Below are 27117 nucleotides of genomic sequence, written 5' to 3' on the forward strand. Positions count from 1 at the left end.
TCTGGAAGTCTCAAGATTTGGGACATCAGTTTTTGAAGGGTAGGTTGGAGTCTACCACGTGAGAAACGGGAAATGGGGTCTAGAGTGGGGGGGTGGGGTGATTAGGATTAGGTCGCAGGCGCCAAGAACCCACAGGTGATGCTGTGGCCGTAGTGGCACTGGCTTTATTGTCTTTAGGGGTCTTGGAAAGGTTGGGTCCTGAGGGGCAATGGAGGCCGGAGTTTGGGGGCAGAAGAATGACCATGGCCTTAAGTGGTGGGCATCTGGGGTGCGTCAACCTGCGAGTGCCCGTTGGCATCACCCGTACAGCCGTTGGGGGCAGTTGGCGCTGGTCCCTTCTTGCAAGGCACAGGGCAGGCAGCGACCACGGGCCCCCCGCGCGTGAGGCCCGGGCGCTCCATCTTGTGCTCCAGAAGCATGTGGTTCTGTGGCGGGAGCCCCACACAGGCCCTGGGGAAAAGGCTGGGGGTTAGCGGGGGCCGGACTCCGCAGCCGGTGGACCCCGCGGCCCCCGATCCCTAGAATCCCTGTGGCCACTTGGGCCTGGGACGGGGAGCCCCAAGGCCAGGGCGCACCTGAGGATATTCTCGATGCAGCTGCGCTGGCGGAAGAGCGCATTGACCACCGGGCTGCCCGGGGGCACTAGCGGCGCCTTGAAGAGGAAGCTGAGCAGCGACAGCACCGAGTGGAAGGTCTGCGGCTCGGGGTCGGCGTCGGTGCAGAAGCTCACTCGCTGGCACAGTTCGGTCAGCAGCACCAGGTCTAGCATGATGGGCGCGGCCAGAAGCGAGTCCTGTGGGGCCGGGGGGGTCAGAAGGTAGGGGGGGGGCCGGTGGGCAGCCCCCCTCCCGCCCCGGCGGGCCCCGCACCTCGCACGTGTTGTGCAGCACCAGCGTGTTGGTGCCGCCCAGCATCAGCTCCGACGTGTACTCATCCAACGCGCGCTTGCTGTCGCCCACGTACGGCACGTACTTGATGACCACCTGGAGGGCAGCACGAGGTCACAGGGGTCCCCGCCCTCCTCGGCCGGGAGCCCCCACCCCCACCCCACCCCCACAGCGGCCCACGGCCCACGGCCCACGCACGCAGTGGTCGGGCTCCTCGCCGGGTGCGTAGAGCACCGGGTTGCTCTGCACCATGTCATCCACCACGCTGCTCTTGGACACCTCCTTGGAGCGGAACTGTGGCGGCGCCGACAGGTTCTGCCCGTCGTTGTTGCCCAGGTGGTTGTAGCTCACGATGGACGTGGTCTGCGGGGAAAAAGGGGCCCCGTGGCAGCTGCAGGCCCCACAGCGCACAACCCCGGCGCTTAGGGTCCAAGCACCCCCTCCTGCGCCGTGCACCCCCGGGGCCCACGCACCTTGAGGCCGGAGCCAATAAGGAAGTCCACCAGTACGGACTTGACCTTGGTCTGTCCTGACTTGAAGTCGTCTCCACCCACGAAGACGCGTCGCTGACGTGCAAGCTCGAGGGCCCCGGGTACCAGCGTGTTCTGCGGGGACCCGTTGAGGAAGGCACAGCCCTCCAAGATGCTGGCCACAGCGAAGAGAGTGGAGGGCGACACCTCCAGGCCCAGCTGCGGACGTAGGCGGGCAGTCAGCACGGAGGGGTTCTTTGGGGCTCTGGCCCTGACCCCTCTCCAACCCCGTGTGCACCCCCACCTGGATGGTACGCAGCAAGTTCTCAGCAGTGTCATTGAGGCCTGGGACCACTTCGCAGAAGCGCTCCGTGTTCGCTGTCCACAGGACGATGACTTTGTCTAGCCCAGCGCTGGACCGGAAGTCACGGATGTCCCTGCGGATCTGCTCCAACTGGGCAGGGAGGGAAGGAGGTCGTCCAGGCCCCTCGATCTGGAGAGGTCTGGGCGACTCAGTTGCCCAAGTGCAGAGTGAGGTGTGGACCCTCAGGATGGAAGCGTGAAGACAAAAGACGGATAGAGAACGTGGGGGGCAAACGGCGGGAGCAACAAGTGGCAAGGGATAAAGGACTTGGGGCGGGGCTGCACCTGCTGGGCACGAGTGCCAAGTATGAGGTTGTCCGCACGCGCACTCTGGTTAGCGGCGATGAACTCGGGGATGTAGACAGAGGGCCGGGGGCGGAGGGACTCCATGTGTGGCCACAGTTGCTCCTGCAGTCCCCAATCCAATACTTGCGCGCGCCGCATGGCCTCAGCCAGGTTCACGGATGATATGTCCCAGCCTGCGGCGGGGTGCGGGGGTGGGAGGCTAACACCCCCAAGCTCAGCCCAGCCCGGAACCTAGGCCCCTCCAGGCCCCGCCTCCCACCCGCCCCTGCCTAGGGCCCCGCCCACCGTCGAACACGAGGTCGTCGGGTGCCACCATGGGCAGCAGTGCGCTGAAGGGCACGAACACCTCCTGGCCCTCGGCGTCCAAGCCCAGGCTAACGGTGCCGGCCTGCGTCAGCGAGCCGTAGTAGTTGGCCTCCTGGGGGGCGGCAGGCGGGGCGGAGTTGAGGTGGGGCGTGGCGTGGGCCGCTGGCCGGCCAGGGCCCCGCCCGGCATCCTCAAGCTCCGCCTTACTTATGGACGCCTCAGCCGCAGAAGCGGCTCCCCGTTTGCAGGTTCCCCCCACCACGGCAGCCGGCCGGCACCTTAGGCTCCTCCCCCTGAGGGCCCCCCCCCGCCTCCTTCGTAGAGCTCCGCCCCCTAGAGGCCCTTCTCCCTCCCGCACCGACTCCGGCCAAGGCCAAGCCCCACCCGACCCCCCACCTTGCGGCCGGTGCGCGTGGGCCAGGACAGGCGCAGCCGGTTGGCCAGCACGGCAGCGGTGAGCGTGGAGCCGTTGTTCCCACCCCAGCCGACGAGCATGACCCCGAGCCGGGGCACCTGCCGGACGGTCCGGAAGGTGAAGCGCGTGGACGTGGGGTATACCTGGGGACGGGCGGTGCAGTGAGTCTGGGGCCACACCCCCCTCTTACTGCAGGGACAGGCCCACAGACGTTGGGTCATTCCCGTCCCCTCCTGGCTCCCTAGTTCCCCCATTCCCACCGCACAACTCCTGGTCCCCTGCCTACCTTGAGGACACCGCCCTCGCGGCTGACGCACGTTGTCCGGTACTCGTACTGAGCCTCGATGGCGTCAGGGCCGTAGACCACGTCGGGGCTTTCGACCACGAACTCGGCTGTGGCCTCCATCGCGGAGAGCTAGGGGCGGAGTGTGGGCAGGTCAGCGGGGACACGGGAGCCGGCGGACCGAGGCGACTGCGGTCCCCGGAGAGCCCGCACCAAACCCCGGGACGCACTCACCGGCGCGGAGTCAACTCGGACAGTGGCGGACGGCGAGGGCTCGGGGCGCGCGAACTCCAGAGAAAAGAGCCGCGGCCCCGCCCACGCCCCGCCCCTCACCCCACCCGCGCCAGGGAGGAGGGGCGCGCGGGGAGGAGGGGCGCGTCTGCCTAAGATTCGGGTTCAAGGCCCCGGAGACCTTAGCCATCACCGCCCTTGGGATCCCGTCCTGCCTGGCGCGGCAGGACATCCACGTGGGCTCCAGACCCCGGCCAGAGCACGGAGCGCGTGGATTCACTTCGCACCACAGTCGCTTAAGGCGCTCGGCCACTTTGCCTCATTTTGCAAAAGAGGACAATAATGGTTGCGAGAGCGCGCCAGGCCCAGCCACAAGGCAAAAGGTGGAGCTGGAGCAGGGCAGGGGGGCTGGGCACCTGGGTCCGAGATACTGCAGTGGAAACTAAGGCCAGAACTCTGACTCCCGAGCCAAACACTGCTTCAGCCTAGGCCGCCTCGGCCTCCCGCTTCCTGAGCAGAAGACACTCCCGACAGGGCTCACATGGTGCGTGTAGGGGGCGCTGCGAGGCCTCGATTTCCCTACCTGTGGCAGGAGGGCTTGGCAGGGCCAGGCTGGAGGGGGCCGGTGTTTGGTGAGAGGGCAGCGGAAGGGAGGGGGTGGGCAGGACCAACGAGGTCAGCTGGGGAGGAGCTAGGCAGGCACAGCACGGCGCCCCCCTAGCACCCAGTGATAAGGGAGCGTGGGAACCCGGCGGGCGGGCGGGGGCGGCTCCCCCAGGAACTTTCCAAAACAAGCGGCCTCCTCCGGCTGGAAAGTTTCCACCACTGGAGCTGACCCAAAAGGTGGATAGTTGGGAACGTTCGCAGGAAACATGGTCAGGGCCTGGCCTTGGGGGTTGTGGGCTCCGAGACTCTGGCTCCAGGCTTTGCCCTCAAGGGGCTCCAGTGTAGGGGCGTCCGAAGTACACTGGGGCCCCCCCTACCTGGCCAGAGGCAACTCACAGATAGGGTCTGGCAAGGGCAGGCTGCCTGGAGGAGGTGGTTGCTGCAAGGTTCTTGAGACAAGAGGACATCTCTTATGGGGAGATATGAAGGACTGCCCAGGCAAAAACCTGGGGGGGGGGGGGGTGGGTTCGGGGGCAGATGGAAAGGTGGCCGGGTGGGAGGGAAGAGAAGCGGTCTGGGGACAAGGGCAGACCCTCGAGGCTGGAGGGAGGGAGTATTGTATAACATTTGGGTTTCGTCCCCAGTTCCTGGCTGGAGATTGAGTCCAGTCACCAACGGCCAATGATTTCATCATATGTACATAACGGAGCCTCTGCAAAAACCCAACAAGGAGGGCTCGGGAAGCACATGACGGTGCTGCCCGCATGATGGGCGGTGGCGCATCTGGAGAAGGCATGGAAGCCCAGTGCCATTCTTCGCTCCCTGCCTTCACCATCTACCTCCTCCGGCTGTTGGGAGTGTTTTCCTGAGCACTGTGAGCCATTCTGGCAAACCAAGGGGGGGGAGCCGAGGGAAGCCCTGATGTATAGCCAGTGGGTCAGAAGTTTGGGTGGCCCGAGACTTGTGGCAGGTGTCTGAAGTGGGGGCGGTCTTGTGTGGGACTGAGCCCTTCACCTGTGGGGTCTGATGCCAGCTCCAAGAATTGAAATCCAGTAGTTGCCAGAAGACTGGAGGGAGCTTGTGCCTCCACGTGACAAGTGACCTGGGAATGCGTGCAGAGACCAGAGAGGTCCCCAGCCCCAGGCCTGGGGAGCCCTAGCATTCACTGGGCAGCCTGCAGGAGGTGCCAGGAAGATGGTGGGGGCAGAGCTGACCCAGACAGGCTCCCCGGAAGGGCAGTGGGGTGGCTGGGTGGGGGGCTGGGAGGGACGTGGCCTCGGGCTGCTTCTAATCCTGGCAGACAAGTGGGCACCGTACAGTGACCGCAGGGACCACCTGGGGACCCCGGTGGGGCTCTCGAGGGCAGGGGCAGGGCTGTCTGAGCCACCGAGTGCCAGTGCCCAGGTGGAGCCTGGCGCACAGGAGGGACTGTGGGATCGGAGTGCCGGCAAGATGACACCTGGGGATGTCGTCCAACAAGTGGCCGGAACGGTGGGCGGCCCCTAGCCCCTCGGCCATGGTACAGATTGTGAGCTTGGGAAGACCCTTCTGGGGCTGGGGGGCTGGACTTGTGACGTCCTTGGCGCGGGAAGGATGGTCACGGGACTGCCTGCCGCTGAGGTGCCGGGGGTGACGGCCACCCTGGGAGGCTCGGGGGCTGCAGGGGAGTCTGGTGGAGGGCCTAGGGAGTCGGGTGGGCAAGGCGAAGCTGAGGCGTGACGGGGTTGAAGGAGGCAGACGCTGGCCCTGGACTCCGGACCGTGGGGGAGAGAGATGTTGTCCCCGAGAAGAACGGTACGGGCAGGCCGCCCGGGGAGCAGGGTACACTCTGCCCCACAGGGCCTGCTTGACCTTGTCTCCTGCGCCCCTTGGATTCCCAGGCCACCTTAGAACTCGGACCAAGGCTGCTGGCCAGCAGGGCTGTACCAGAGGCTAAGGCCCACAGCCCCTGACCCCTGGACCCCTTTAATCCCAGTCTTACTCTTTATCTATTTTTCCTTCCTAAGATAAACACCCACCCGCACCACGTCCTTCAAGAACAGGACCCTGACCCCTGCCTTGCCTTCAGCTCCTCACCTGGAACATGGGACAAGGACAGCCATCCCTGCTGGCATCCCGGGCCTGTGGGATTCCACTGGGCCTCAGCGTCCCCATCCCCATCATGGGCACAGGGGCGGCCCCAGCGAGCCGGCCTAGTTGGGAGAAACAATAAAATAGTGCCGTCACCGCCGTTTTCATCATTTCCCCAAGCATGGGTGCTCCCCTGGCCCCACGCGTTCCCTGCTCCTGGGGGCTCTGGCACTTCGGGAGGCCTCTGCTGGGCCGGGTCTACCCTGTCCACACCCGGGGACACGGCCCTGCTCATACACGCACCCTGGCTCCCCGCTGCCCCCACATCCCGTGTCCATTCCTCTCCTGCCGGTGACCAAGTGGTCTGGCCTCGTGCCTTGGCACCTGCAGGGCCCATCACCTCGCCTGGGTCAGCCTCCACCTGCCGGCCTCACCCCCACGTGTGCTCATCACCATGGCTACTCCGGGGCCGGCCAAGTCTAGTCCTGACCCCAGCCCGCCCCCACAGGGGCCCAGGAGGCCCCTGGCTGTGACAGACACAAACGCACCCAGGCACTCCGGGCTGCTAGGTTCGGTTCAGTGAAATTTATTGTAGGTTGAAAAAAAATCAGCATTCACCTGTTTAGTGTACAAAAAGGACACTAGATCTTTTAAGAAAATATTAGGAAACTGAAGACGCGGATGCCTTTCAATCGTAACATTTTGGCAAAAGTGAAAAGTTCTTGTAAACACCAACTCCATGGCTCAAAATAGTTTTTCTCCACAGTACAATATTAAAAAGGGGGTGCAAAACACAGTATCAATAAGTTAGACCATATTTAATCCGCCAGAACTTTTGTCCATCAACCCCCAAAGCACAAAACTTTTTCTTAGCTTCATAATTCCTTAAAAGGAGAAAAACAACAACAACAAAAAACAACAAAAAGGAAATTCAACTGAGAGTCCCTTGAACCGGTTCCCAGGGCAGAGGGCCGGGTCAGCCCCGCGGGCTGCAGCCTCCTTAAATAATCCCTTTTCACCCGGGTCCGCGCGTCCGGCTGAGGACAGTCTATGGTTACAACGCGGCTGTCTGCAGAACTCGGGGGGGTCCCTGGAGTCTGCTCAACCCTTATCCCACTCCATCCCAAATGAAAAAAAAAAAAACAAAACAACCACTGAAACATGAGGGGTCAGTTCCCTCGGTGCTCGGGGCATCCCAGGGGTCCCAAGAAAGGAGCCTTGGGTGGGGCAGGCACACTGCCGGTGCCTCCGTGAGGGCGCCTGCTCTTTGGGAAACCGTTAGGAGACGTCCCCATGGCTTGGAAAAATAGACATTTTTCTGCGTGAGCATTTCTGCTCTCCCTGCCTCACTACTGTTGGCGACAGCACCCCCCCCCCCCACCCAGCGCATGACCCCAGGCTCCAGGTTGCAGCCTCTCCATCTGCCTTCCCTGGTTGTGGCTTCGCTGAATGCGGCCCTGAATGTGAACACACGCCTCCGTCCCCACTGCACCCCGGCGGGGCCCTCACACACACGTACACACACATACATGTGGTCCCCCAACACTGGGGGACACTAGACTAGGCACAGCTACTAAGCAGCAATGATGGTGTCCATGGATCCCACGCCCCCCGCCCAGAGTGGGCGGACGGGGCACGTTTTCTGAGCTCACTCTCAGGGGGTCCCCTGACCCCATCAACCCCCCCCCAGCCCCTCCCTGAGTGTAAACCCTGCGGTGACTCTGCTAAGATGACCCCAAGACCCACAAGTGGACTGAGGGATGGAGTGAGGTCAACAGCATGGAGACCACACGGTCTCAGCGCGAAAAGAAAAGCAGCAGCAAAGGGGGAAATGGAGAACGTAATAAAAGAAAATCCGACACTGTTGTTGCAGTGTGAGCTCGTAGCACAGAAAACCCCCAGTGACCCCCTACAGCTGAGGGCCTGAAATAGCAGGGCAGGCCTGGTGGGCCGAGAGCCGCTCTGCCCCTCCGGCTCTCAGCAGCTGCTCTGGGGCCAGCTGGAGTTCTCGAAATAGACCTGGGCGGGCCTCTACCCCCCTTAGAGCAGAGACCCCGTCTCGGCCTGGGCCGGGAGAGGCCCGGGGCTGTAGGGAGGGCCCGGGGCGGGAGCACAGCCAAACGTGGGCATCAGCTGCACCCCCGCCCCTGCCCACCGCCCCCTCCTTGGTTCTCTCCTCAGCCCTCAGGAGCAAGACTTTCAGATGGCATCTGTAATACTGCAGAAAGGACACAGGGCGGCATCTAGACCCTGGTGTCCAAGGAGGGGAGGCACAGGTTTAGAAAAGATGCTTTCTCTCTCATACAAAAATAGACTGAAGTCTCATAAGCAGTAGCTAAAAGTGGCTGTCTTTGTATAAAACTAGAAAAGGCAGGCAGGCTGGCCTTGGAGTCTTTCGGGGAGGGGGAAGCTCAAGCCCCTTGGGCTGTGGGCCGGAGAAGAGGTGGGGGCTCCTCAGGAGGTGGGGGGGGGGGGCCGGGGGAGTGGGATGAGACGCCGGCCCCCGCACCTGGATCTGTGACCTGTGGGCACCAGGTCTGCAGGGGCTCCCCCGAAAGCCGGCGTTGCTGGCTCAGATGAATGTGTCTTCCTCGTGTTTATTTGTTTAAATAAATCTCTTTTTTTCCCCGCTCTGGAACTCCCCTCCCCCCCCCCCCCCGCCCCCAGCTCCCCCACCATCCAGGAGGGTTGGCCCGGCGTGGGGAGCCGGCCTGGACCACCAGCCCCGTGGCCTCAGGCTAGGGCCAGGCCTGCAGCTGTCGCTGGTCGTACTCGGCGATGAGCCTCTTGATGTGGGCCAGCTTGCTGTGCAGGTACTCGCAGCGGTGCTTCTCCTGGCTGTAGTTGGTGTTGGTCTGCAAGAGAGCAGCGGCAGGGCTGAGCCACATCCTGCAGCCGCCACCCCAGAGCGTGCCCTGTGTGAAGCAGGCCAGCCTGCTGGTCGCCTCGGGCTCCCACTCCCCCTGCTTGCAGGCCAGTGCCCACCAAGCAATGACAGGGACCCTTGCTCTACCTTGGGCCAGAGCCCTGGGCTGGTGTCCCCCCGCCCCCGAGCCCCATCCTGGGAAACACGGTCACTGCCAGGATGAGGGTCAGAGGCAAGACTGTCACAAAGTCTCCTTCCTGGGCTGGGACCTGGCTGGCAGAGAAACACCCTGGCACACGGGGGCACACACGTGGTGAAGCCACAGCTCGTGGCCTTGAGGAGCAAGAACTGACAGAGCCCTGACCAGGCATTCCTGCCAGACTAGCAGCTGGGGGCGGCAAGCTTCGGCTCCTCCCTTGACCTTGGAGGGAGCCGGAAAGAGCCTGGGGGCTGCACCCACGAAGCAGTGGGAGAGCTGGAGGGTGCTGGGGTGCCCAGGGAGGGACGGGCTGAGCTTCTTAGCTGTCAGTGGGGGCAGGGACTGCCCTGAGGACCCAGCCTAGCCAAGGGTCATCCCCCTTCCGTCCTCTCCCGGACTCTAGTGCTGCTCACCTTAAGCCAGCTTCGTCTGACCCCCTCCCCAAGCCCACAAAGGGTAGATACTTACCTTTTTGATTTTTCGATATTCCTGCAAAATCTGCCCGCGAGTAGTCTGGAAAACAAAAGAAAGCGAACAATGACCCTGGCTGCAGGAAACCCCAACTGAGTGACCCCTTCTCCCTGATAACCTGTGACCTGCACAGTCACCACCTGCCTTGAGACAATAGCCTCAGCATGGCGTGAGGGAAGCTGACCAAAGTAAAGAGAGGCAGGCGGAGGGGTGGGGAGGGGAGATGAACAAGGCAGGAGGTGGGGGGAGGATGTTGGGCCAGGGGAGAGAGAGGCAGGGGCCCAGCCTCGGGGAGCAGCACGATGGGCAGCACAGCGGGAGGGGCCGGTCAGAACCGTGGGAGGGAGGAGGCAAAGAGCAGGCTGGGTGGCCTCCTTCCCTCACACCCAGTTGGCCTGTCCTCTGTTCAAGGCCAACCATCTGACGGTGCAGGGAGCTACTGGGGGATGTCCACGTGGGGGCTGCAGGAGGGAAGAGAGAGAGAGACCCCAGGGACTCATGTATCCCAGACCCTCAGAACCCTGATCGTGCCTCCAATTACGAGCTGGTTTCGTCTGGAAACCAAGGTGGCTCCCACGAGGGGAGACGGACCTCAACACCCGATCAATCAGATAACTAGCTCCGAAAGGTGGCATGAGGGAAGGCTGGAGTCCCAGGGCTGCTGACCAAGGGTAGAGCCCCCCCCCGCGACCCCCCACCGGTGAGCTCCAACACGGTCAGCTCGGGGAGCCCGCACGCCTTTGATCAGAGGGCGAGGGAGTCCTAAAACTGGCAGGGGGCCATAGGAACCCTCCAGCCCCTCCCCCTGTGCCTCTGAGAGCACGGATGGGCTGTGAGCCGCAGAGAGGACCCCAGGTGCTCTTGCAGGGGGGACCCGGTAATCCGACCCACTGCTCTGTGCGGGGCCTGGCTGTTTCAGTTGCTCCAGACGCCACCCCTGCCCTAACAGGTCATCTCCCACCTGTGGAGTCAGCCTCCACCGTCCCCATTGCAGAGGAGGCCAAACTTGGCCTGACAGCCCGCGGACTTCCACGGCCGAGCCCTGGGGGTGGGCCTGAATCACATCAGCAGCAAGGGGCAGCTGACTGCCAGGCGTGACAGGGAGAAACACCGGCAGACGCGGCGGCCCTCCTCACCTGGGAGGGGTAGAGGCCAGGCTCGGGGGCCATGGCTAGGGCTGGAGGCCTCGGGTTTGGCCGCACCCATGAGAAACAGGCCCGTCTCACCAGGTCGGGAGCAGAGCACGGGGGGCAAGTGTGCAGCGCCCGGGGTGGGCCGGGCCCCCAGCCCAGAGTGTGTCTGTGAGTGCGGTGGACAGTGGCGGGGGAGGGGGGTGTCCACCTCGTATTCCTCGGAGCCCTGGGACAACTGCCGGAGCTGGGCGTCCAGCTGCGTGAAGCGCCGTGTGATCTGCTCAATGCGCGCGTGCAGGTCGCGGTACTCGCTGTACTCCGCGTTAAAGTCGTTCTTGTAGCTCTGGCGCTGCTCCGAGGAGGAAATGGTGGCATATTTCCTGGGGAGAGGGAGAGAGGGGCCAGCAGGGCCCGGGGGGCTGCTGCGGAGAGAGGCTGGGGTGCCCGTGGTCGCCCGCGCCCCGCCCCCCACCAGCCCCCACCTCGTGGGTGATTTCCTGGCTTGAGCGGGAGCCTGGTCCTAGAACTCCCACACAGCAACACGCAGTCGGATCCTACCTCTGCTAACTTGCGGTGCGGGGGAGAGTGTGGGGCGGGGAGAGGGGGGCCAACCGGGGAAGTACTCACAGCAAGTAGTCGGGGGTCTCTGAGGTTGACGTGGGGACGCTCGAGCTGTTGCAGGCCCCATTTAAACCTACGAAGGAAGAGCAAATGCGTACCTTCTGAGTCCACACCGAGACCCGCACCAAGCTCTGTTGTCCGGAGGACGTGGAACGATAGCAGAAGGGGGGTCAGGAAGGGCAGAGGGAGTGTGAGGGCTGGGCAAGCGACACCTCGGGGGCCTCACTGGACCCAGAAGCACCGCAGCCGAGCCAAGTGTGCGTCCCTGCACCACAGTCGTGTAAAGCGCAGGGAGCCCTGGCGTGCCGCGTGCGCGACGCATGGGCCACTTGTTCAGAGCTTGACCGATCCAGAGACCTTGCTACCTCTGCTGACTGCATGTAAAAGACCGCTACTCTGAAAACAAGCAACGCCCTTGTCCAAGGTCTCTGGCCCTGCCGGGCGAAGAAAGATGGCCACCTGGTTCCTGCCCGCATCCCAGGCCGTCCACTAGGAGGAGCTGGAGGACACGGGACTGTCCGCGGCGCTTGGGGGCAGAGTAGACCAAAACTACCATCTAGCAGATTTCCCGGGGGGGGGGGCGGCGGGGGCTTCTTTCAGACGGCCTTTTTTCTCAGCACGGAAGACATCTGTCACCGTGCAGTATATCCTCGGTACCCAGTGTGTGTCCCTCTGACTGGAAAGCAGCCCACCTGGGAATCCCTGGGCTGCAGGGAATGATTCCCACCATGGAGCACACCTCTCCCCTCCCTCGGGGCCGTGGCCCGATGAACACACACGTAAGTTTAGTCTGTGCTTCCGCGACCCACACTTTGCATAAGCTACGCCTTCCAGAGTGTTCTGCCATGCGTGGGCCCAGTCAGCATTGCCTCATTTAGCCTTCCTGAGATCTTCAGGTGAGAGAACAAATGGAGAAACCAAGGCTCAGGGTCAGATTCACCTACCACCTGAGACACCTCTGGGGGCCGGCCTGAGCAAAACTTAGAGGCCCTACTCCTACTGGAGCACTCTCTGTGCATCGTCCTCACTCAGCCACCCTGCCCCTTCACTAGCCGAGCTGATTCCCACCATGTGGCCCGGGCCTACAGGGAACCCCCCACAGCTGCCCCCTCCATTGTCCCTTCTACCAGCTTCTCCTATGCCTCCCCCGTGCCTGGAGCCCACTGTGAGAGGGACTCCCCATCCGACCCCTCAGAGGTCCGTGGGCCTCTGGAGCTCAGCCTGGCTGTGCCCAACCCCCACACCCAGTACACCAGGCTGCCCAGGAAGGTACCCTGAAGCAACAGGAGGGGTCCAGGGACCGAGCAAGAGTGGGGGCAGACACAAGGATGGGCGTAGGACCCAGGAGTGCACCTGCAGCACAGGCACGAGTTGGGGCTATGGGCCCAAGGTGGCATCAGGACAGGGGTGGCTAAGAAGAGCCATCTGCCCGGCAGATGCTGCATCTGTCGGGGTTAGAGGCAATCATGGCGCAGGGCTGGGACAGTACCGCACAGAGGAGTGGGTTAAATCAATGCCTGTGCCTCCCGTGTGGAACACGAGACCAAGAAAGCGTCCTCACATGCTGACCTGGAACCTTCTCCAGTGAGTCTGAAGCAGAGGCAGGGTGCACAAAGAACCAAGGTGGGTGTTTCCTGCTTGTACGGCTGCCTGCACAGGCAGAGCACATACTCTATCCCAGAAGGAGCCTCGGAGCAGGACGGGGGGCCTCTGTGCCCAACCGTTTTGTTACCATTCGAGGCACCTGCGAGACGCAGATGAAGACAGTCACCCAGCCTAAGGCACAGCTCCCAGTGCCTCAGTTGTCCTCATCCCTTCCCTCGGGCCATCTTACTCCCTGGTTTGCGCGATTCCAAACCTCACTTTCTCACTTTAATCCCGGGACAAGCTACCTAGGCCGCTGTGTCCTGGGCAGGACCTGAAGCCACCTGAGCCTCACGTGTGGAGCCCACCCCATGGTATTCCTCCTTCCCAGGGCCCTTCCAGGGGCACATGGGGTCTTGCGTTCACCGTTTGGGACAGGACGTGCTGACCGGCTGGGCCCGCTCAGGGTTTATCTTCCCAGGCAGGACAGGCTCAAGGGACCTAGGCCTCACCTCAAGGGAGGGGCCGGCAAAGGCCTTTCTAGAGAGCAGTTGAACAACTCATTAAAAATAAGGAGAATGCAGCTCCACCCTTGACCCAGGAATGCCTCCTGCTCGGATCCTTTCTGGACACATAATCTGAGAGCGGCAGAAAGTCACACAGCCTGAGACTGCCTGCAGGAGGCAGGTGCAGCTGCATCTCTGTGGCCACATCATGCTGATTCTGTTAACAGCCACGTGGGGTGCTCAGCTCGGGCGCCTAGGGCCGTGAACTCAAGGTGACCCAAGCTCTGGGGGTGAAGACCCCCACTCCCACCCCAAGCCTGGCCTGTCCATACACCTTCCCAGTATCTCTGGGCCCCACAAAGGTTCTCCTGCTCTCTCTCCAGCCAGCCTTGTACCTGCTGCTGTGATCCCAGCTTTCTCGACTTCGGCTTCCTCACCTGCTACATGACCTCATTCTGACTCCTACTGCCTGCTGTTCTATGGACAGCTTCCCAAACCCAGTCTCCACAGGCTGAAATATTCACTAGTCAGCAAGCTACACAAGGCCTGCGGCGGCCCACGTGCCGCCCCACTGCCTTCCCTGAACCCCAGCCCCACCCTGCTCCCCTTTCAGTGTCTGGGACCTCCCTGCAACCAGGGCTGTCGCCTGGAACTAGCTCCTCTCCGGGTGCGTTGTTTGCCTCCATGGGCCTCAGCTCGGTCGGGTTCTGTGCACCCGGCACCAGCCTGGCACACAGCAGGACTGCAGAAGCCTCCAAGGCCAAGACCACTGGGGCACTCATGACCTCGTACAAGAACACAGGGTGCAAAGGGGTTGAATGTGCAGGGCGTGCCAATATGGGGGCCCATGGGGTGGTACAGCCCCCTCTGAGCAATGGCGGGTGTGGGAAGCTCAGGCTCCTGGCAACATCCTGCAGTCTCCCACCACAGGCCTGTCTCCTGGTACCTACCCGGGGCATCTGGTGGGGCTCCAAGGGGGCTGGGTAAGTGGTCTGGCAACCGGGCCTGGTGCCTGTCCTCAGCTGCCCTCTCCTTGTCTTTGTGCTTCTTGGACTTCTTCTTGGATTTGCTGCGCGATGAGCCGCCATGGGGCCTGCTGGGCTGGGCACAGTCCGTCAGCAGGGGCAAACCGAGGCGCGTAGTCGGGGCCGGGGTGGCCACTTCTCCGTGATCACAGTCCCGGCCGCTGTGGCCCAGGTCATTGCTGACGTCAGCCAAGGGGTCATGGGCCCTCGGGGGCTCCAACCGCGGGGGTAGGTGGGCATCCGTGCCAGCCAGCGGGCCTGGGGTAGGCAATAGGGCCTCGCGGCCATGCAGTGCACTCAGCTTCCCATTGATGGCAGGCTGAGCTCTCTGGGTGAAATGTGATATCCTGAGTTTCTTGTTGGCCAGGGGACCGATGAAATCAGGAGGCTGTGGTCGTTTCTACAAAGGAAGGGAAACAATTTTAAAAGGGAGACTGTGTCTGGAACCACTGGTGTCCCTTGAGAAGTGGCTGGGGAGCAACAGGCTGACCCTGAGCTCAGCAGCGAGGCCCTAAGAAACCCGGTGCCCACCTGCAAGGCCCACTCTGGCCACAAGGGGGCACACAGAAACAGCCAGGCCCTTGCTGAGGCAGGCTCAGCCCACCCTGAGTAGGAGCAGAGAAGCAGCATCAGCAGAACTGGCCAGCCGAAGCACTCAAAAAGGCCACCTCTAGGGACTGGTCTGAAATGTCGCTGCTTCCAGCATCTTCCCTAGATGAGGGGGATGGTGACAGAATCAAGTCTGAAGGATACAGGGCAGCCCCACCGGCTGGGATATCCACCCCTCTAGACCCAGGACTCCTTGGATCCCCATGGCAACCCTGTTAGGTGTGCAGGCCTCATCCCCATTTCACAAGTGAGAAGGCTGAGGCGCGTGTGGCAGGGACGGACCACAGACAGCCCAGACCCAGGGAAGCAGCTAGACAGAAAGATGGTGGACAGCAGGCCCGCGATCAGGGGGAAGCAGTGCAATGGGGCCCTCAGCCCTCTATTTTGGCCCCAAAGCCAGGGCACGCAGAGACCTGACCTCGCCACAAGCAGGCTTCAGAGCCTTGGACACGGGCTGGGAGCCTCCAAGGCAAAGGAGAGAAGGGAGATAAATAAGGGACCTGGGACAAGGGACTCACGGGCCAGAGCATGCGGGTAGGGACATGTGAGTGCCCTTGCTGACTACTGATTAAATCAGCAGCGGCCACCACTCACAGGGCCCTGTGCCCGCAGCCAGCACACTCCATTTTACAGAATGTTCGCGACAGCTTTGAGAAGCAAGTGCACCTGCCATGCCTGCTCGCTCAGGGCAACGCGGTGCCTGCTCTCCATCCACCCACAAGTACTCGAGGGAACGGCGCCAAGGGCCCGGGCCCGGGGCCCCAGACTGGGGGAAGCCAGGCAGCTGCTCACTCACTGCAGAACATACCCGCCCCTGAGCCAAGGGCCCAACAGGCTACCCGAACACTGAGGTCCGGCCTGGCCCCCTGGCTCCTACCCCGCCTTCCCCCCTCACCACTGCCACCACCACCTGCGGTCACACCCATGCCTGCCACTCCTACCTGAGGGGGCGAGGCGGAGCTTCCATGTTCCCTGGGAGGACTGGAGGCAGCAGGGTCTCCGGGGAGGCCACCTGCACTCTGTGGCTGGCACAGCTTCCTATGAAGGAGAAGTGGGGTAGCTGAAAGGCCCCGCACACCCAGGCCCACCTGCCTTTCCACGGACACCATGCTGTCCCACCCTCGCCCGGTGATTTGGGGAGGGGCCAGCCACCCTGGCGAACCAGAACGGGGTTGAGTACCCGGGAACATCAGGGCATGGTAGGCAGAGAGCAGCCTGAGCATGTCCACCCTGGGTTCATCCATAGCCCAGAGGACTACCCCGCTCAGTGTCCTGCTGCACCCAGAAGGGTCAGTGGACACCCCCTCATCTAGACACCCGTTACTGTGGAGACCAGGGACCCAAGTAAAATTGACTGGATATTCAAGGTCTGTGTCACGTCCCTGTGGAAGCTGGGTAAACTGGAGCACCGGCCCCCTCCTTTTAAAAACAATCATTCAGGGCGCCTGGGTGGCTCAGGCAGTTGAGCGTCTGACTTCGGCTCTGGTCATGATCTCACCGTCTGTGAGTTCGAGCCCTGCGTTGGGCTCTATGCTGACAGCTCAGAGCCTGGAACCTACTTCAAATTCTGTGTCTCTCTCTCTCTCTCAAAAATAAACATTAAAAAAAAAAAATCATTCGTCCTAATAATGCTGCTTACTGCAGAAACTTTAGAAAATGCAGAAGGGGACTGAGATGACCTGGCATGACAGGAAGTCCTCCCGGATTCAGGACTCACCTTCCTGGGAGCCACATTACAATACCTCCTCAAGGGCGACAGGGGCAGCCAGCGATCCACAGGAGGGGTACCTGAGCATAACAGTGCAGCCAGGGACCCAACAAGAGACACTCTGACACTCAATGGGCAAACAGAAGGCCTACTAGTGACCCTGGCCTGAGGCCCCTCTCTAATCCGCCTCTCATATTCCCGGAGGTTACGAGTCTCACAGGAGCTCAGCCGCCAGCCCGGTGCTGTGCGTGGTGCCGCGGGCCCTCCAAGTGCCCTGCAAATGTCTGCCACGGGGACCATGTCGTCTACACTGCTCTTGAGCACTGACAAGCAGAGCACAAGTCCTTGACCGATGGCCACATTACAGACCACTGCTGCTGTCCCCTCCACGGTGGCCCCAAATGCAAGGAGAGCCACAGGAAAAGGGCCTGCAACACGCAAGCACGCACCAGGGTAAAACAGTCCGTGTGGCCACAAGGGGTACTGCCAGTCTGCTGTCCGGGCCACAAGGAAGCAACCGGAGGCATTCACATGCACTCTTTCCAGCCTCCGTTAAAAAGGCACGAAAGAGGGGAAAGACAGCAGCATGGTCTAACGCAGAAAGCAGAGCCAAGAAAACGGGGTCCCAGGCCACAGGACCCCACGGGCCTGGGGGTCAGAGCCTCAGAGACCGCAGAGAAGGGGCTCCTGCAGGGCTGTGCGCTCTCTGCTCTGGATCCTGGTCCACTGCGGGGAAAGATCCCACAGTATGCTGAGGAGTGAAGGAGCCCAGGCCTTCTCTGGGAGGCCAGGAGGCTGCTCCAGCCACACCCGGACAACAAGATGGACAGACGTGTGGCCTCAGGAGAGGAGGAAAGGGAGGGGCCCGTGGGGCTTCAGAGAAACCTCAGCAGCCCTCCTGAGGAGGTGAAGCCGCTCAGAGGAAAGTTTTGAAGGCCTGCACCCGGGCCTCCAGGTAACAAATGTGAGAGAGACAAGAAAATGCATTTGAAAGGGAAGAGAAACTCTATAAGCAGATGAAAATTTTAAATCCACAACAGAAACACCAGCCTTAGTATCCTCAGAAAGACAAAGGACTCCAAATAGACATTTCTCCAAATGAGAATAGACATTGGTCATTCTCCAAACGAGAATAGACATTTCTCCAAAGAAGATACACAAATGGCCAAGAAGCACATGAAAAAGCGCTCAACACCATTAGTCGTCACGAAAATGCAAATCAAAACCACAATGAGATATTACCTCATATCCATAAGAGGGCTAGAATTAAAAACAAAAAACCAAACAGAACAAAAACCAGAAAATGGCGGGGGGGGGCGGGGGGGGAAGCAAGTACTGGTGAGGATGTGAAGAAACTGGAACCTTTCTGTGCATCGTTGGTGGGAACGTAAAACGGTGCAGCTGTCGTGTAGAAAAGTCTGGCAGGTTTTCGAAAACCTCAACTCCACTCCTCCTTCCTCACCTGAGAGGACTGAGACTCTATGTCCATACACATCCTCTGACACAAATGTTCACAGGAGCGCTACCCACGATCACCAAGAGAAAGAAATGACCCGAGGGTCCAGCAGCAGATGAATGAATAGGCAACTGTGGTGTATAACCACACACGAGAGAATATTACTGAGCCACAAAAAGGAACAAGGCTCTGCCACGTGGTACAATCTACAGGGACCTTAAAAAACGTTACAGAGTAAAAGAAGCCCGTCAGACAAGGCCACGCGGTGTATGATCCCGTTTATGTGAAACGTCCAGAGAGAACAGGCAAATCCAAAGACACAGAAAGCAGATCAGTGGTTACCAGGGGCTGGGGGAGGGCGATGGGAGTATCTGCTAATGTGGGGTTCCATCTTTGGGGACATGTTCTGGAAGCAGCTAGAGGTAGTAGTTGTACAATGTTGTGGATATAATTAATGCCACTGAATTGCGAGAAAGAACAAAGCTGGAGGCATCAATCCCGTGTTTCAAGATACAGTACAGGGGCGCCTGGGTGGCTCAGTCGGTTGAACGTCCGACTTCGGCTCAGGTCATGATCCCACAGCTCGCGGGTCTGAGCCCCGCGTCGGGCTCTGTGCTGACAGCTCAGAGCCCGGAGCCTGCTTCCGATCCTGTGTCTCTCTCTCTACCTCTCCCCCACTCACACCCTGTATGTCTCTCAAAAATAAATAAACATTTAAAAAATTAAAAAAAAAAGACACAATATAAAGCTATAATAACCAAAACAGCATAATACTAGCACACAAAAAAATAGACACATAGATCAATGGAACAGAATAGAGAGCCCATAAGTAAACTCACGCTTATATGGTCAATTAATCCAGGACAAAGGAGGCAAGAATATCCAACAGGGAAAAGACAGCCTCTTCAATAAAAGCTGTTGGGAAAACTGGACACCTATATGCTGAAGGATGAAACCAGACCACCTGCTTACACCATACACAAAAATAAACTCAAAATGGATTAAAGACCTAAATGTGAGACCCGAAACCATAAAACTCCTAAAAAGAAAACACAGACAGTAATCTCTTGTACACTGAGTTTAGCAACATATCTGTTGGATGCATCTCCTCAGGCAGGGGGAAGAAAAGCACAAACAATTGGGACTTCATCAAAGTAAAAAGCTTTTGCACGGCAAAGGAACATCGACAAAACAAAACGACAACCTACTGAACAGGAAAAGATACTTGCAAATTATACATCTGCTAGGGGATTAATACCCAAAACATATAAAGAACTCACACAACTCAACACCCCCCCCAAAAAAAAAACAAAACCAAAAACACCCCACAAATAATCTGACTTTAAAAAGGGCAGAAAAATCTGAACAGATATTTTCCCACAGACCTACAGATGGCCAACAGCTACAGGAAAAGATATTCAACATCACTAGTCATCAGGGAAATGCAAATCAAAACCATGAGATATCACTTCACACCTGTCGGAACGGCTAGTATCGAAAAGACAAGAAACTAGTGCTGGTGAGGATGGGAGAAAAGGGAACCCTCCTGCACTGTTGGGAGTAATGCCAACTGGTACAGCCACTGTGGAAAACAGTATGGAGGCCCCCCCCCCCCAATTTAAAAACAGAACTACCAGGCAATTAGCAATAGCACTACCGGGTACTTATACAGAGGAAACAAGCAAACGAATCAAAAATATACAAGCTCCCCTAAGTTGACTGAAGCATTACTTACAATAGCCAAGATATGAAAGCAGCCTAAGTGGCCGCGAATAGATGAACAAGATAAAAAAGAATGTGGAATATAAAAACAACGGAATATTACTCAGCCATAAAAAAGGATGGGGCCTCACTGTCTGCAACAATGCGGATGGACCGAGAAGGTATTATGCTAAGTGAAATAAGTTAGACAATTACCATACTATTTCACTTATATGTGGAATCTAAAACATAAGATGAAATAAATAAATAAATAAAATGAACACACAAATGAAAAGAGAAACAGACTCATAAATGCAGAGAACAAACTGGTGGCTGCCAGAGGGGAGGGGCATGGAGGGGGGGAGAAAGAGGCGAAGGGAATTAAGAGATACAAACTTCCAGTTATAAAATAATTAAGTCACCGGAACAGGCACAAAAAGTACCGCATAGGGAATACAGTCAGTAACACTGTAACAGTCTCACAGGGTTACAGATGGTGACCACACTGCACTTACTGGCGAGCACTGAAAAATGTACAGAACTGTCATATCATTATGCTGTAGACTTGAATCTAATGTAACACCGTATGTCAACCATAGTTCAACAATGAAAAATTTTAAAATAAAAACATCACTCCCACGGAATGAGAATGTGATGCCACAAAAAACCAGACCAAAGACCAGTGGGAGCTAGAAACAATTGGCAAAACGGATGGGATGGGAGAAGCTGAAAAGAGAGAGCGACGTGCAATGGGGAAGATGCGAAAGTGGACAGTTTATGGAGCACAACCCTCCCCCCGTACCTCTGACACCTCCACTCCCCTCCCCCTCTCTGCCTCCTGCCTCACATAAAGGGAGGTTGCCGGAGGGGCATAGGAAGCCTTTCCAGGAGCACACACAGGGTGGGAAGAAGGATGAAGGGAGTTTTCAGGCTGTGAGAGCAGAGACACTCGCCCCAGAGCACCTGCCAGGCCACGCCGTGATCACGCAGACGTGTAAATGGCTGGGTGGGGAACCTCCAACCCTTGTGGGCCAGGCCTTCAACATGGAGGCAAAAGTCCTCGGGATCTGAAGGCCCAGACTTGGGCAACTGCCAATCCAATCTGACTGAGCTATGGCAGAGGGGCCAATCAAAGCCCTTTCCTCAGGAGCTGTATCCCTTCAGCACCAGGGCAGAATCGCAGACCCAGGAATGGGAGAGCTTGCACAGGGAGAGGGAGAGGAGTGAGGAGAGTGAGAGGAGAGTGAGAGGGGAACAGGAGTGGAGCGGTCTCCTGGGGGAACCGGCAGGACCTCTGATCTGCTGAAAGTGGCAAAAGGCCATGGGACAACCAGGGGAAGCTTGGGTTGTGAAGGACAACGCGAATGAGCAGAGTAAGTGACAGGGCAGCCAAGCAGGTTACCAAGTCCACAAAGAGCATATGTGATGGGATGGTGACTGTGGTTTGGCGTGTGGTCCAGATGCCTGCCCTCGGGGAAGCGAGGCCAGGACAAGTGCAGGTGGTGGCAGGGTTGAGGGGAGTGAGTGTAAGGCCAGGCAACGTTGCCAAAGTCTCATCCTGCACTGGGAACACCTGGGGTAGGACGGGCCCCAGCAGCTACACACACGGGGAATAGAAGCACAGAGAAAGAATCGAAAGGATGCAGGAAGTGGGTGTCCGTGTAGAGCAAAGCCTCAGGGGCCCAGGTAGACTCTGCAAGCAGAAGCGTGCTTAACTCAGGTATGGATTTTGAACAAGCTGTAGGAAAAGGAGATGGCCCAGCTTCTGGGGTGACACTCGTCCCTACTCCCCACCAGCAGAAATACCCCAAGGCCCAGTTTTCCTTCCTGCCATGGGGCCATGGCTTTAAGAACTGCTACGCATGGGGTTTTCTTCAGGGCGTGAACAACCTAAAAAAGAACTGAGCAGACAGGTGGCTGGGGTCACCTTCAGCATGGTCATGGGCATCGAAGATGCTGACCCTGACTTCTGCACACCAACCAGTTCAAGCTTCCAAGGACGGTAGGTGCTACTGGTAAGTCGAGTGTTTCCTGGCGAGGCTGATCCCTAAGCTGGACCATGCAGAGAAGAGCACCATGCTGGCCCGGGCGAAAGCCAAGTGCCTTGGGTTTACATGAGTCCTGGCAGCTCACTCAGCAGAACAGGGAATACGAGCCCGGAACTGCACAAAGCTCCAGAGCCGAGATTCCTACTGACCCCACCTACACACACACACACACACACACACACACACACACACACACACACACACTCCTGGCCATTCCCCTTCTGGGGAGCTCAGTGTGGCCAATGCCCTCAGGGTCTGAGAACAGCAGCCAGTTAGTGAGAGGCTCTGAAGGACGGGAGGACAGGAACAGTCTTGCAGTGAGTGTCCCTCGTGTGCCCCTTGCCACCTCCAAGCACTTGGGTAGGTAAACTTGACCATTTCAACAGTGGTCAACTCAAGACATATTTAGCTGGGGCAACAGCAGACCCCAGAGAGGGGATGGGGGCGGGGGGGGGGGCTTCTGCTGAAAACCTCTCCTCTCAGTCTCCCCAAGACCTCTGGACAGCCGGAGCCGTGACCCTAGGCTGGCCTAGAAACAGGTACTGGCTTGGGGAGGAGTGCCCTGCAGGGCTGACGAGAAACTCCGGGTTCACCTAGAGCGGCCCCAAATCGGCTCTGCTTTCTACACGCAATTAATGCTTTAAACAGCTGAACTTCAAAACACACACACACACACACACACCTCATAAATAACTCCAAGTCCCTGAGAAATCACTTAAGGACTAATTAGTGTATCAGCCTGCTCTGAAAGCCGCTTCACAGCCCGGCTCCCAAGTCAGGCATCAATTGAGAAGGAAATCATTAATTGCTTGCCTAAGCCAGGCAGGGGCCTACTTAACCACTCCTCCCCTGGGCCACCAAGGCCACTCCTGACCTCAGGTCCCAATTAATCTGAGAGGGAATGTGTTTAATTAATGCTACTTAATCATGTCTGTGGGGAGTTTTGTTTTGCTTTGTTTCTCTCTGCTGCAAGATCTCGAGAGGTTCTTCTTAAGAAGGAAGTGGCCTACAGCAGAAGCCTGTGGGGGTGTGCAGGTTTGGGAAGGGAGCCTGATGGGAAAGGAAAGGAGGCACTGGGATAAGCTGGGTGGACTGAATCCTTCTGTCTGGTGTTCAGGACAGTGACTTGTGCCCTCCAGTCCACCCAGCAGGGGCTGGCCTTTCCCCCGACAAGGGGCCACGGTGGGCTGCCCGGGCACCGTGGCATCCCAGGCAGCGGGGAAAGACTGCCAGAGAGTCTCCATGGATCCTTCCATCCTGCTCAAGGGCCCTGTGGCCTTCAGAACCACACAAGGCCACCCCAGCGTCCTCAGGAGGAGATCTGCCCCAGAACCAAGGTGTGGGGACAGGCCCAGAGATGGGAGGCGGCATTACCGGACCAGCATCCGCTTCAGCAGCTGCTGGTCCCCTTCCGAGTAGCCAGGCCAGTCCTTCTGCACATCCTTATACACACAGTCCTTCAGCGTGCATGTGCCATCCTTGGCATTCACGTTGGCCACCTGTAAGAAGAACCAGAATCACCTTGCGGGAAGCCCAGGGGAAGCAGGAGCTACCGAAAGCATTTGATGGAAGGTGGGGGGCAGACACACAGGAGGGGAAAGAGGACAGAACCACCCCCCCCACCCCCCCCCCACCAAATCCCCTGCCTACCCGGGCAGCAAGCCTTGGGATGCAAAGGGGTCAGAACACCAGGTCCTGACACACGCGTCTTACAGCTGCCGGAAGACAGGTTGGCTCCTAAAGGGGCGGTGCTGCCATCTATACTCGCAGGACCCCATCACCAGCCTCCCGACTGAACGTTTCATCTTCACCAAATTCAGGTTAAATCTTAACACCCAAAATGATGGTGTTAGGAGGTGGGGCCTTTGGGAGGTGATGGGGTCATGAGGGTTTAGAGCCCTCATGAACGGGAGCAGTGCCCCCTATAAGAGACTCCAGAGGGCCCTCGCCACTCCTGCCACGTGATGACACAGTGAGAAGACCCACTCTGTGAACTGGGAAGGGGGCCCTCACCAAACCCCCAATCTGCTGGTGCCTCGATCTTAGACCTCCCAGCCTCCAGAACTGCGGGAAGTAAACGTCTGTTGTTTATACGCCACCAGTTTATGTTATTCTCTCAACAGCAGTCTGAACAGACCGACGCCCGCTCTCGAATACACACTCCCGGGACACACGTGGCGGAGGCCGGGGCAGCCGGGGCCTCCAGGGGCCAGGCTAAGTCCACCTTCCCCGCAACCAGCCAGCCCTGCTCGGGCGGGGTAACAAAGGCTGAGCTGGTCTCCAAGACTGTGAAGGCAGACTCAAAACGTTGACCCTGAGGATGCTTATAGGAGTTCGGGCCCCACCCCAAAGCGGGTACTTCCGGGACTCTCTCGCTGGCCTTTAGCGCACGGCCGCAGGGAGCTGGCGCGACGGCTGTTTTTCACTCTCACGGGCTCTTCTGAGAGGACTCTGTGTCACAGCGGTTTCCACAGGGAACATTTTTTAATGGTTGAGTAATATTCCACCAAACATCTGCACTGTGATTTACTCAAAGGTTTCTCCTTCGTTGGATGCTGACGCCATTTCCAGTTTCTCTGTAGCATATAAACAGACACCGCTGTGTGCAGGTTTTTCCATGCTGGCGACGTTCTCCTTCGGCCAGCTTCCCAGAAGTGGGATTAATGGGTCAAAGGCTCTGAACATTTTTATGGCTCTTGATGCGTTCTGCTAAAATGCTCTCCAGAAGAGCCACCCACCCGTCAACACTCCCACCCATGGAGGACAGGCCTGTGGGTTTCTCTGAGGCCCCGCCAGCACCGGAGACAGATGCTTTAAATCTTTGCTTTGGATGTTTTCACAGAAGGAAGAGGGAAGGTTCCTCTGAGGAGTGTGGTTTCGTGTGTGTTGCTCATCGGAATCCCTGATCACTTGGGGGCGGCTGGAAATGACCAGCCGGGGCAAGGCCCGGCCCACAGTGTTCCCAGAGACCTTCCCCTTCCTCAAGCTGACGGGGTCCTGCTACTGCCCACGACCACCAGGGAGAACAAGCTGGGTAGTAAACACAGAAGCACAAGGCAGATGGGGCCATTTAGAAGAAATCACAGTAGACATGGGGAGCACCCTCTGCCACCGACACCACGGGAGGCTGCTGACTCCAAATCAACCTAAGAAGCCAGAGCCCAGCAGGGTACCTCTCTGGTCCTGGGAGCAATGAGAGCATCTCAGAGGTTAAAAAAGCAGCAGGAACCCCTGGCACAACGACATCAGCACCGACAGATCCCCTTTCTCTTTGGAAAACTGAGCCCGCTGGCATTCTTGCTGCATCAGAGGACTGCTCAGAGGGTAAATCTCAGGTGTAACTGTGTGCACGGTCAGTTAAGTTTCACGTTCTGGTTTGAGGGGTTCAAGTGCTTCTTCTTTACTCTGGGCACAAACAGGGCAAGAGAGGAAGGTGGGGCATGGGCGTTCCCAAGAACACCACAGTAGGGGCCAATGGCGGCCTGACTGGGCAGCAGTGTGGACTACAGGCATGTCCAGGTGGGCACAGGTCCCACCTTCGTCTTCAGTCCTGGCTCACGTCTGAAGACCTGGCAATCTGCCAGCCCTGCCTCATTCTGAGCTCCAGCCCAGGGGAAGGGCCTCCACTGTGCTTCCCTTGAGTTCCCAAGGATAAGGCTGACACCTGCGACTTCCCAAGGAAACAAGCCCCCTAAGAACATCATTCCTGTTCTGGAGCTTTCTGGATGCTTTGGCAAGCCCCTCTGCCAAAGAAAACTTCTGAGCCATCAAGCTACATATCTATCTTCTAATAGGCCAGGAGCCAACTCGTGAGCTCAGAGGGAGAAACCTTAAAGCTTGGTCCTCGCCTGCACAGCCTCTGAGTGGGGGACAGTGGCTCAAGAGGCCACATCCACACAGGGGTTACTGCCAAGTAGAGCCCCTGAGGCCAGGGTCCCGGTGACGTGAGGGGCCGCGAACCCCGTGGCTCATCCTCAGACACAGCTACCAACTGTCACAGCATGTGAGTTCTGCACTGCTGCCAGGAGCGTCTGAGGTGGGACGCAGGTGAGCTGGCGGACAGAATCCCTGGAGGCTCGGCCACACCTCCTCCGCGCAATGCGACTGTCATGCCAGCCACGTGGACCTCACAGCGGGGCTCCACAGTGGCCCATCCCCACTTCACAGCAAGGAGGCATCTGCGTGGTCTGGCTGATGTGGCGAAGCCAGAGCGAGCCGTTCACCTTCCCAGGGGTCCTCAGACTCCCTCCGGGGGCTTTGGGAGACAGGCCCTCCCCTCCTGCCCCAAAGCCTGAGCTGTGCCCTAATAGCAGGCTTCATCTGCTGACATCACGTTCAACCCCTCAAGAGGCGCTGCGGGCAAGCTGCAGCCACACACGGAAACCTGAGGGTCTCCACGTGAATCCCCTTGCCCAGAGCCACGGCTGGTGTGGTAGGGACGCCCACTGACCGTGGAGCCTGTGCTCTTGTTAACTCACATATGCGGTCACCCAGGCTTCTTTAAATTCTAAAAGCCTCAGGCGGCGAAGTCTTTGTTGGATCCTCTGTGCTGTGCCCGCTGCCTGTGTGGTAGCAGACAGCGAAGGAGGAGCATGCTGACCTCCCTCCGAGCCAACCTCGGAGCCACTGGACAAGAAGCACCATGGCCAGCAACGTGTCCGTGACACCCTTAAGCCGGTCCTAACCCGGGAGGCCGAGGCTCTGAGGCAGGCTGCGAATCTTGGAAGAGATCCCAGGAAGGGCTCTTCCCAGCACCCCTGTGTCCAGACCCTCTGCCGAGGCCACTCAAGGTTGACTGAACCCTCCACCTGGCCCCGGGCAAGCACGAACCTGCTGGAGGAGGCCGTCCAGCGCATCCTTGTCCGCCTGGGCCAGGCCGTCCTTCTGCAGCCGTAGCAACAGCTCGGCCTTCCGATAGGGCCTCAGCGCCAGGAGGTGCAGCACTCGGTCACGGAAGGGCCTCTGAGACACCCCACTGCCCCCACTAATGCCACCAACACTGCTCTTCTTGATGGCACTCGCCAGGTTGATTGGCGTCGCCCGCTTCCGGGAGGGCACGGCATCTGTGGCCCCCGGGGCTGGTTTCCGAAACTGAACCTTCTTGCCTGCAACGAGAGCCAAGGCATTAGGGATTTAAGGGGGTGAGGGGGTACGGCCTCTGTGTCCCTCTGCCTGGGGCTGATGCCGAACTCTGAGCGAGTGCGTGGACGCCTGCTGACGGCCGGCAGCCCAAGGGGAAGGCAGCTGGAGCCC

General features: G+C 59.0%; 2 protein-coding genes and 1 long non-coding RNA gene across 6 annotated transcripts in view; 1 reads left to right on the top strand and 2 right to left on the bottom strand.

Moving 5' to 3' along the window:
- Nucleotides 1–149: 149 nt before the first annotated feature.
- Nucleotides 150–6042, bottom strand: ISYNA1 (inositol-3-phosphate synthase 1). 4 transcript variants are annotated; one of them, XM_047849948.1, is made up of 11 exons: nucleotides 5944–6042; nucleotides 3034–3162; nucleotides 2729–2890; nucleotides 2312–2444; nucleotides 2006–2199; nucleotides 1662–1811; nucleotides 1361–1576; nucleotides 1086–1250; nucleotides 870–983; nucleotides 576–793; nucleotides 150–450 (listed from the first exon to the last, which is right to left on the bottom strand). In XM_047849948.1, exons 1-11 carry the CDS (start codon nucleotides 6028–6030, stop codon nucleotides 249–251), a joined length of 1770 nt encoding a protein of 589 aa, XP_047705904.1. In that variant the 5' UTR covers nucleotides 6031–6042; the 3' UTR covers nucleotides 150–248. The 4 variants fall into 4 exon arrangements, with proteins under 4 accessions (XP_047705904.1, XP_047705905.1, XP_047705906.1 ...); XM_047849949.1 differs by lacking the exon at nucleotides 5944–6042 and adding an exon at nucleotides 3265–3350; XM_047849950.1 differs by lacking the exon at nucleotides 2729–2890 and having other exon boundaries at nucleotides 5944–6034.
- LOC125160725 (uncharacterized) lies at nucleotides 3451–6083 on the top strand. Its single transcript, XR_007150349.1, has 3 exons — nucleotides 3451–3805; nucleotides 4512–4741; nucleotides 5874–6083. It is a non-coding gene; the product is annotated as an uncharacterized LOC125160725 (long non-coding RNA).
- Nucleotides 6084–6507: 424 nt separating this feature from the next.
- ELL (elongation factor for RNA polymerase II) overlaps nucleotides 6508–27117 on the bottom strand; it is a 78072-nt gene continuing 57462 nt past the window's right edge. Inside the window, exons 5-12 of the mRNA XM_047849946.1 lie at nucleotides 26695–26969; nucleotides 23239–23363; nucleotides 15893–15989; nucleotides 14268–14742; nucleotides 11234–11300; nucleotides 10815–10986; nucleotides 9471–9515; nucleotides 6508–8792 (exon numbers count right to left, since the gene is read on the bottom strand). Coding sequence (XP_047705902.1) covers nucleotides 8676–8792; nucleotides 9471–9515; nucleotides 10815–10986; nucleotides 11234–11300; nucleotides 14268–14742; nucleotides 15893–15989; nucleotides 23239–23363; nucleotides 26695–26969 — 1373 coding nt within the window. The 3' untranslated portion in view covers nucleotides 6508–8675. The remainder of the gene's footprint in view (nucleotides 8793–9470; nucleotides 9516–10814; nucleotides 10987–11233; nucleotides 11301–14267; nucleotides 14743–15892; nucleotides 15990–23238; nucleotides 23364–26694; nucleotides 26970–27117) is intronic.

This window comes from Prionailurus viverrinus, chromosome A2 (genome assembly GCF_022837055.1).
Source record: "Prionailurus viverrinus isolate Anna chromosome A2, UM_Priviv_1.0, whole genome shotgun sequence".
Classification (NCBI taxonomy): Eukaryota; Metazoa; Chordata; class Mammalia; order Carnivora; family Felidae; genus Prionailurus; species Prionailurus viverrinus.

What these genes read in the sequence shown, in the direction of transcription:
- ISYNA1 (XM_047849948.1), bottom strand. Translation starts at nt 6,030, where the DNA reads ATGATGGGGATGGGGACGCTGAGGCCCAGTGGAATCCCACAGGCCCGG. An exon ending in ACTTGCTGCGTACCATCCAG is followed by an intron (nt 1,577 to 1,661) that starts GTGGGGGTGCAC and finishes CTACGTCCGCAG; the next exon opens with CTGGGCCTGGAGGTGTCGCC. An exon ending in TTATTGGCTCCGGCCTCAAG is followed by an intron (nt 1,251 to 1,360) that starts GTGCGTGGGCCC and finishes TTTTCCCCGCAG; the next exon opens with ACCACGTCCATCGTGAGCTA.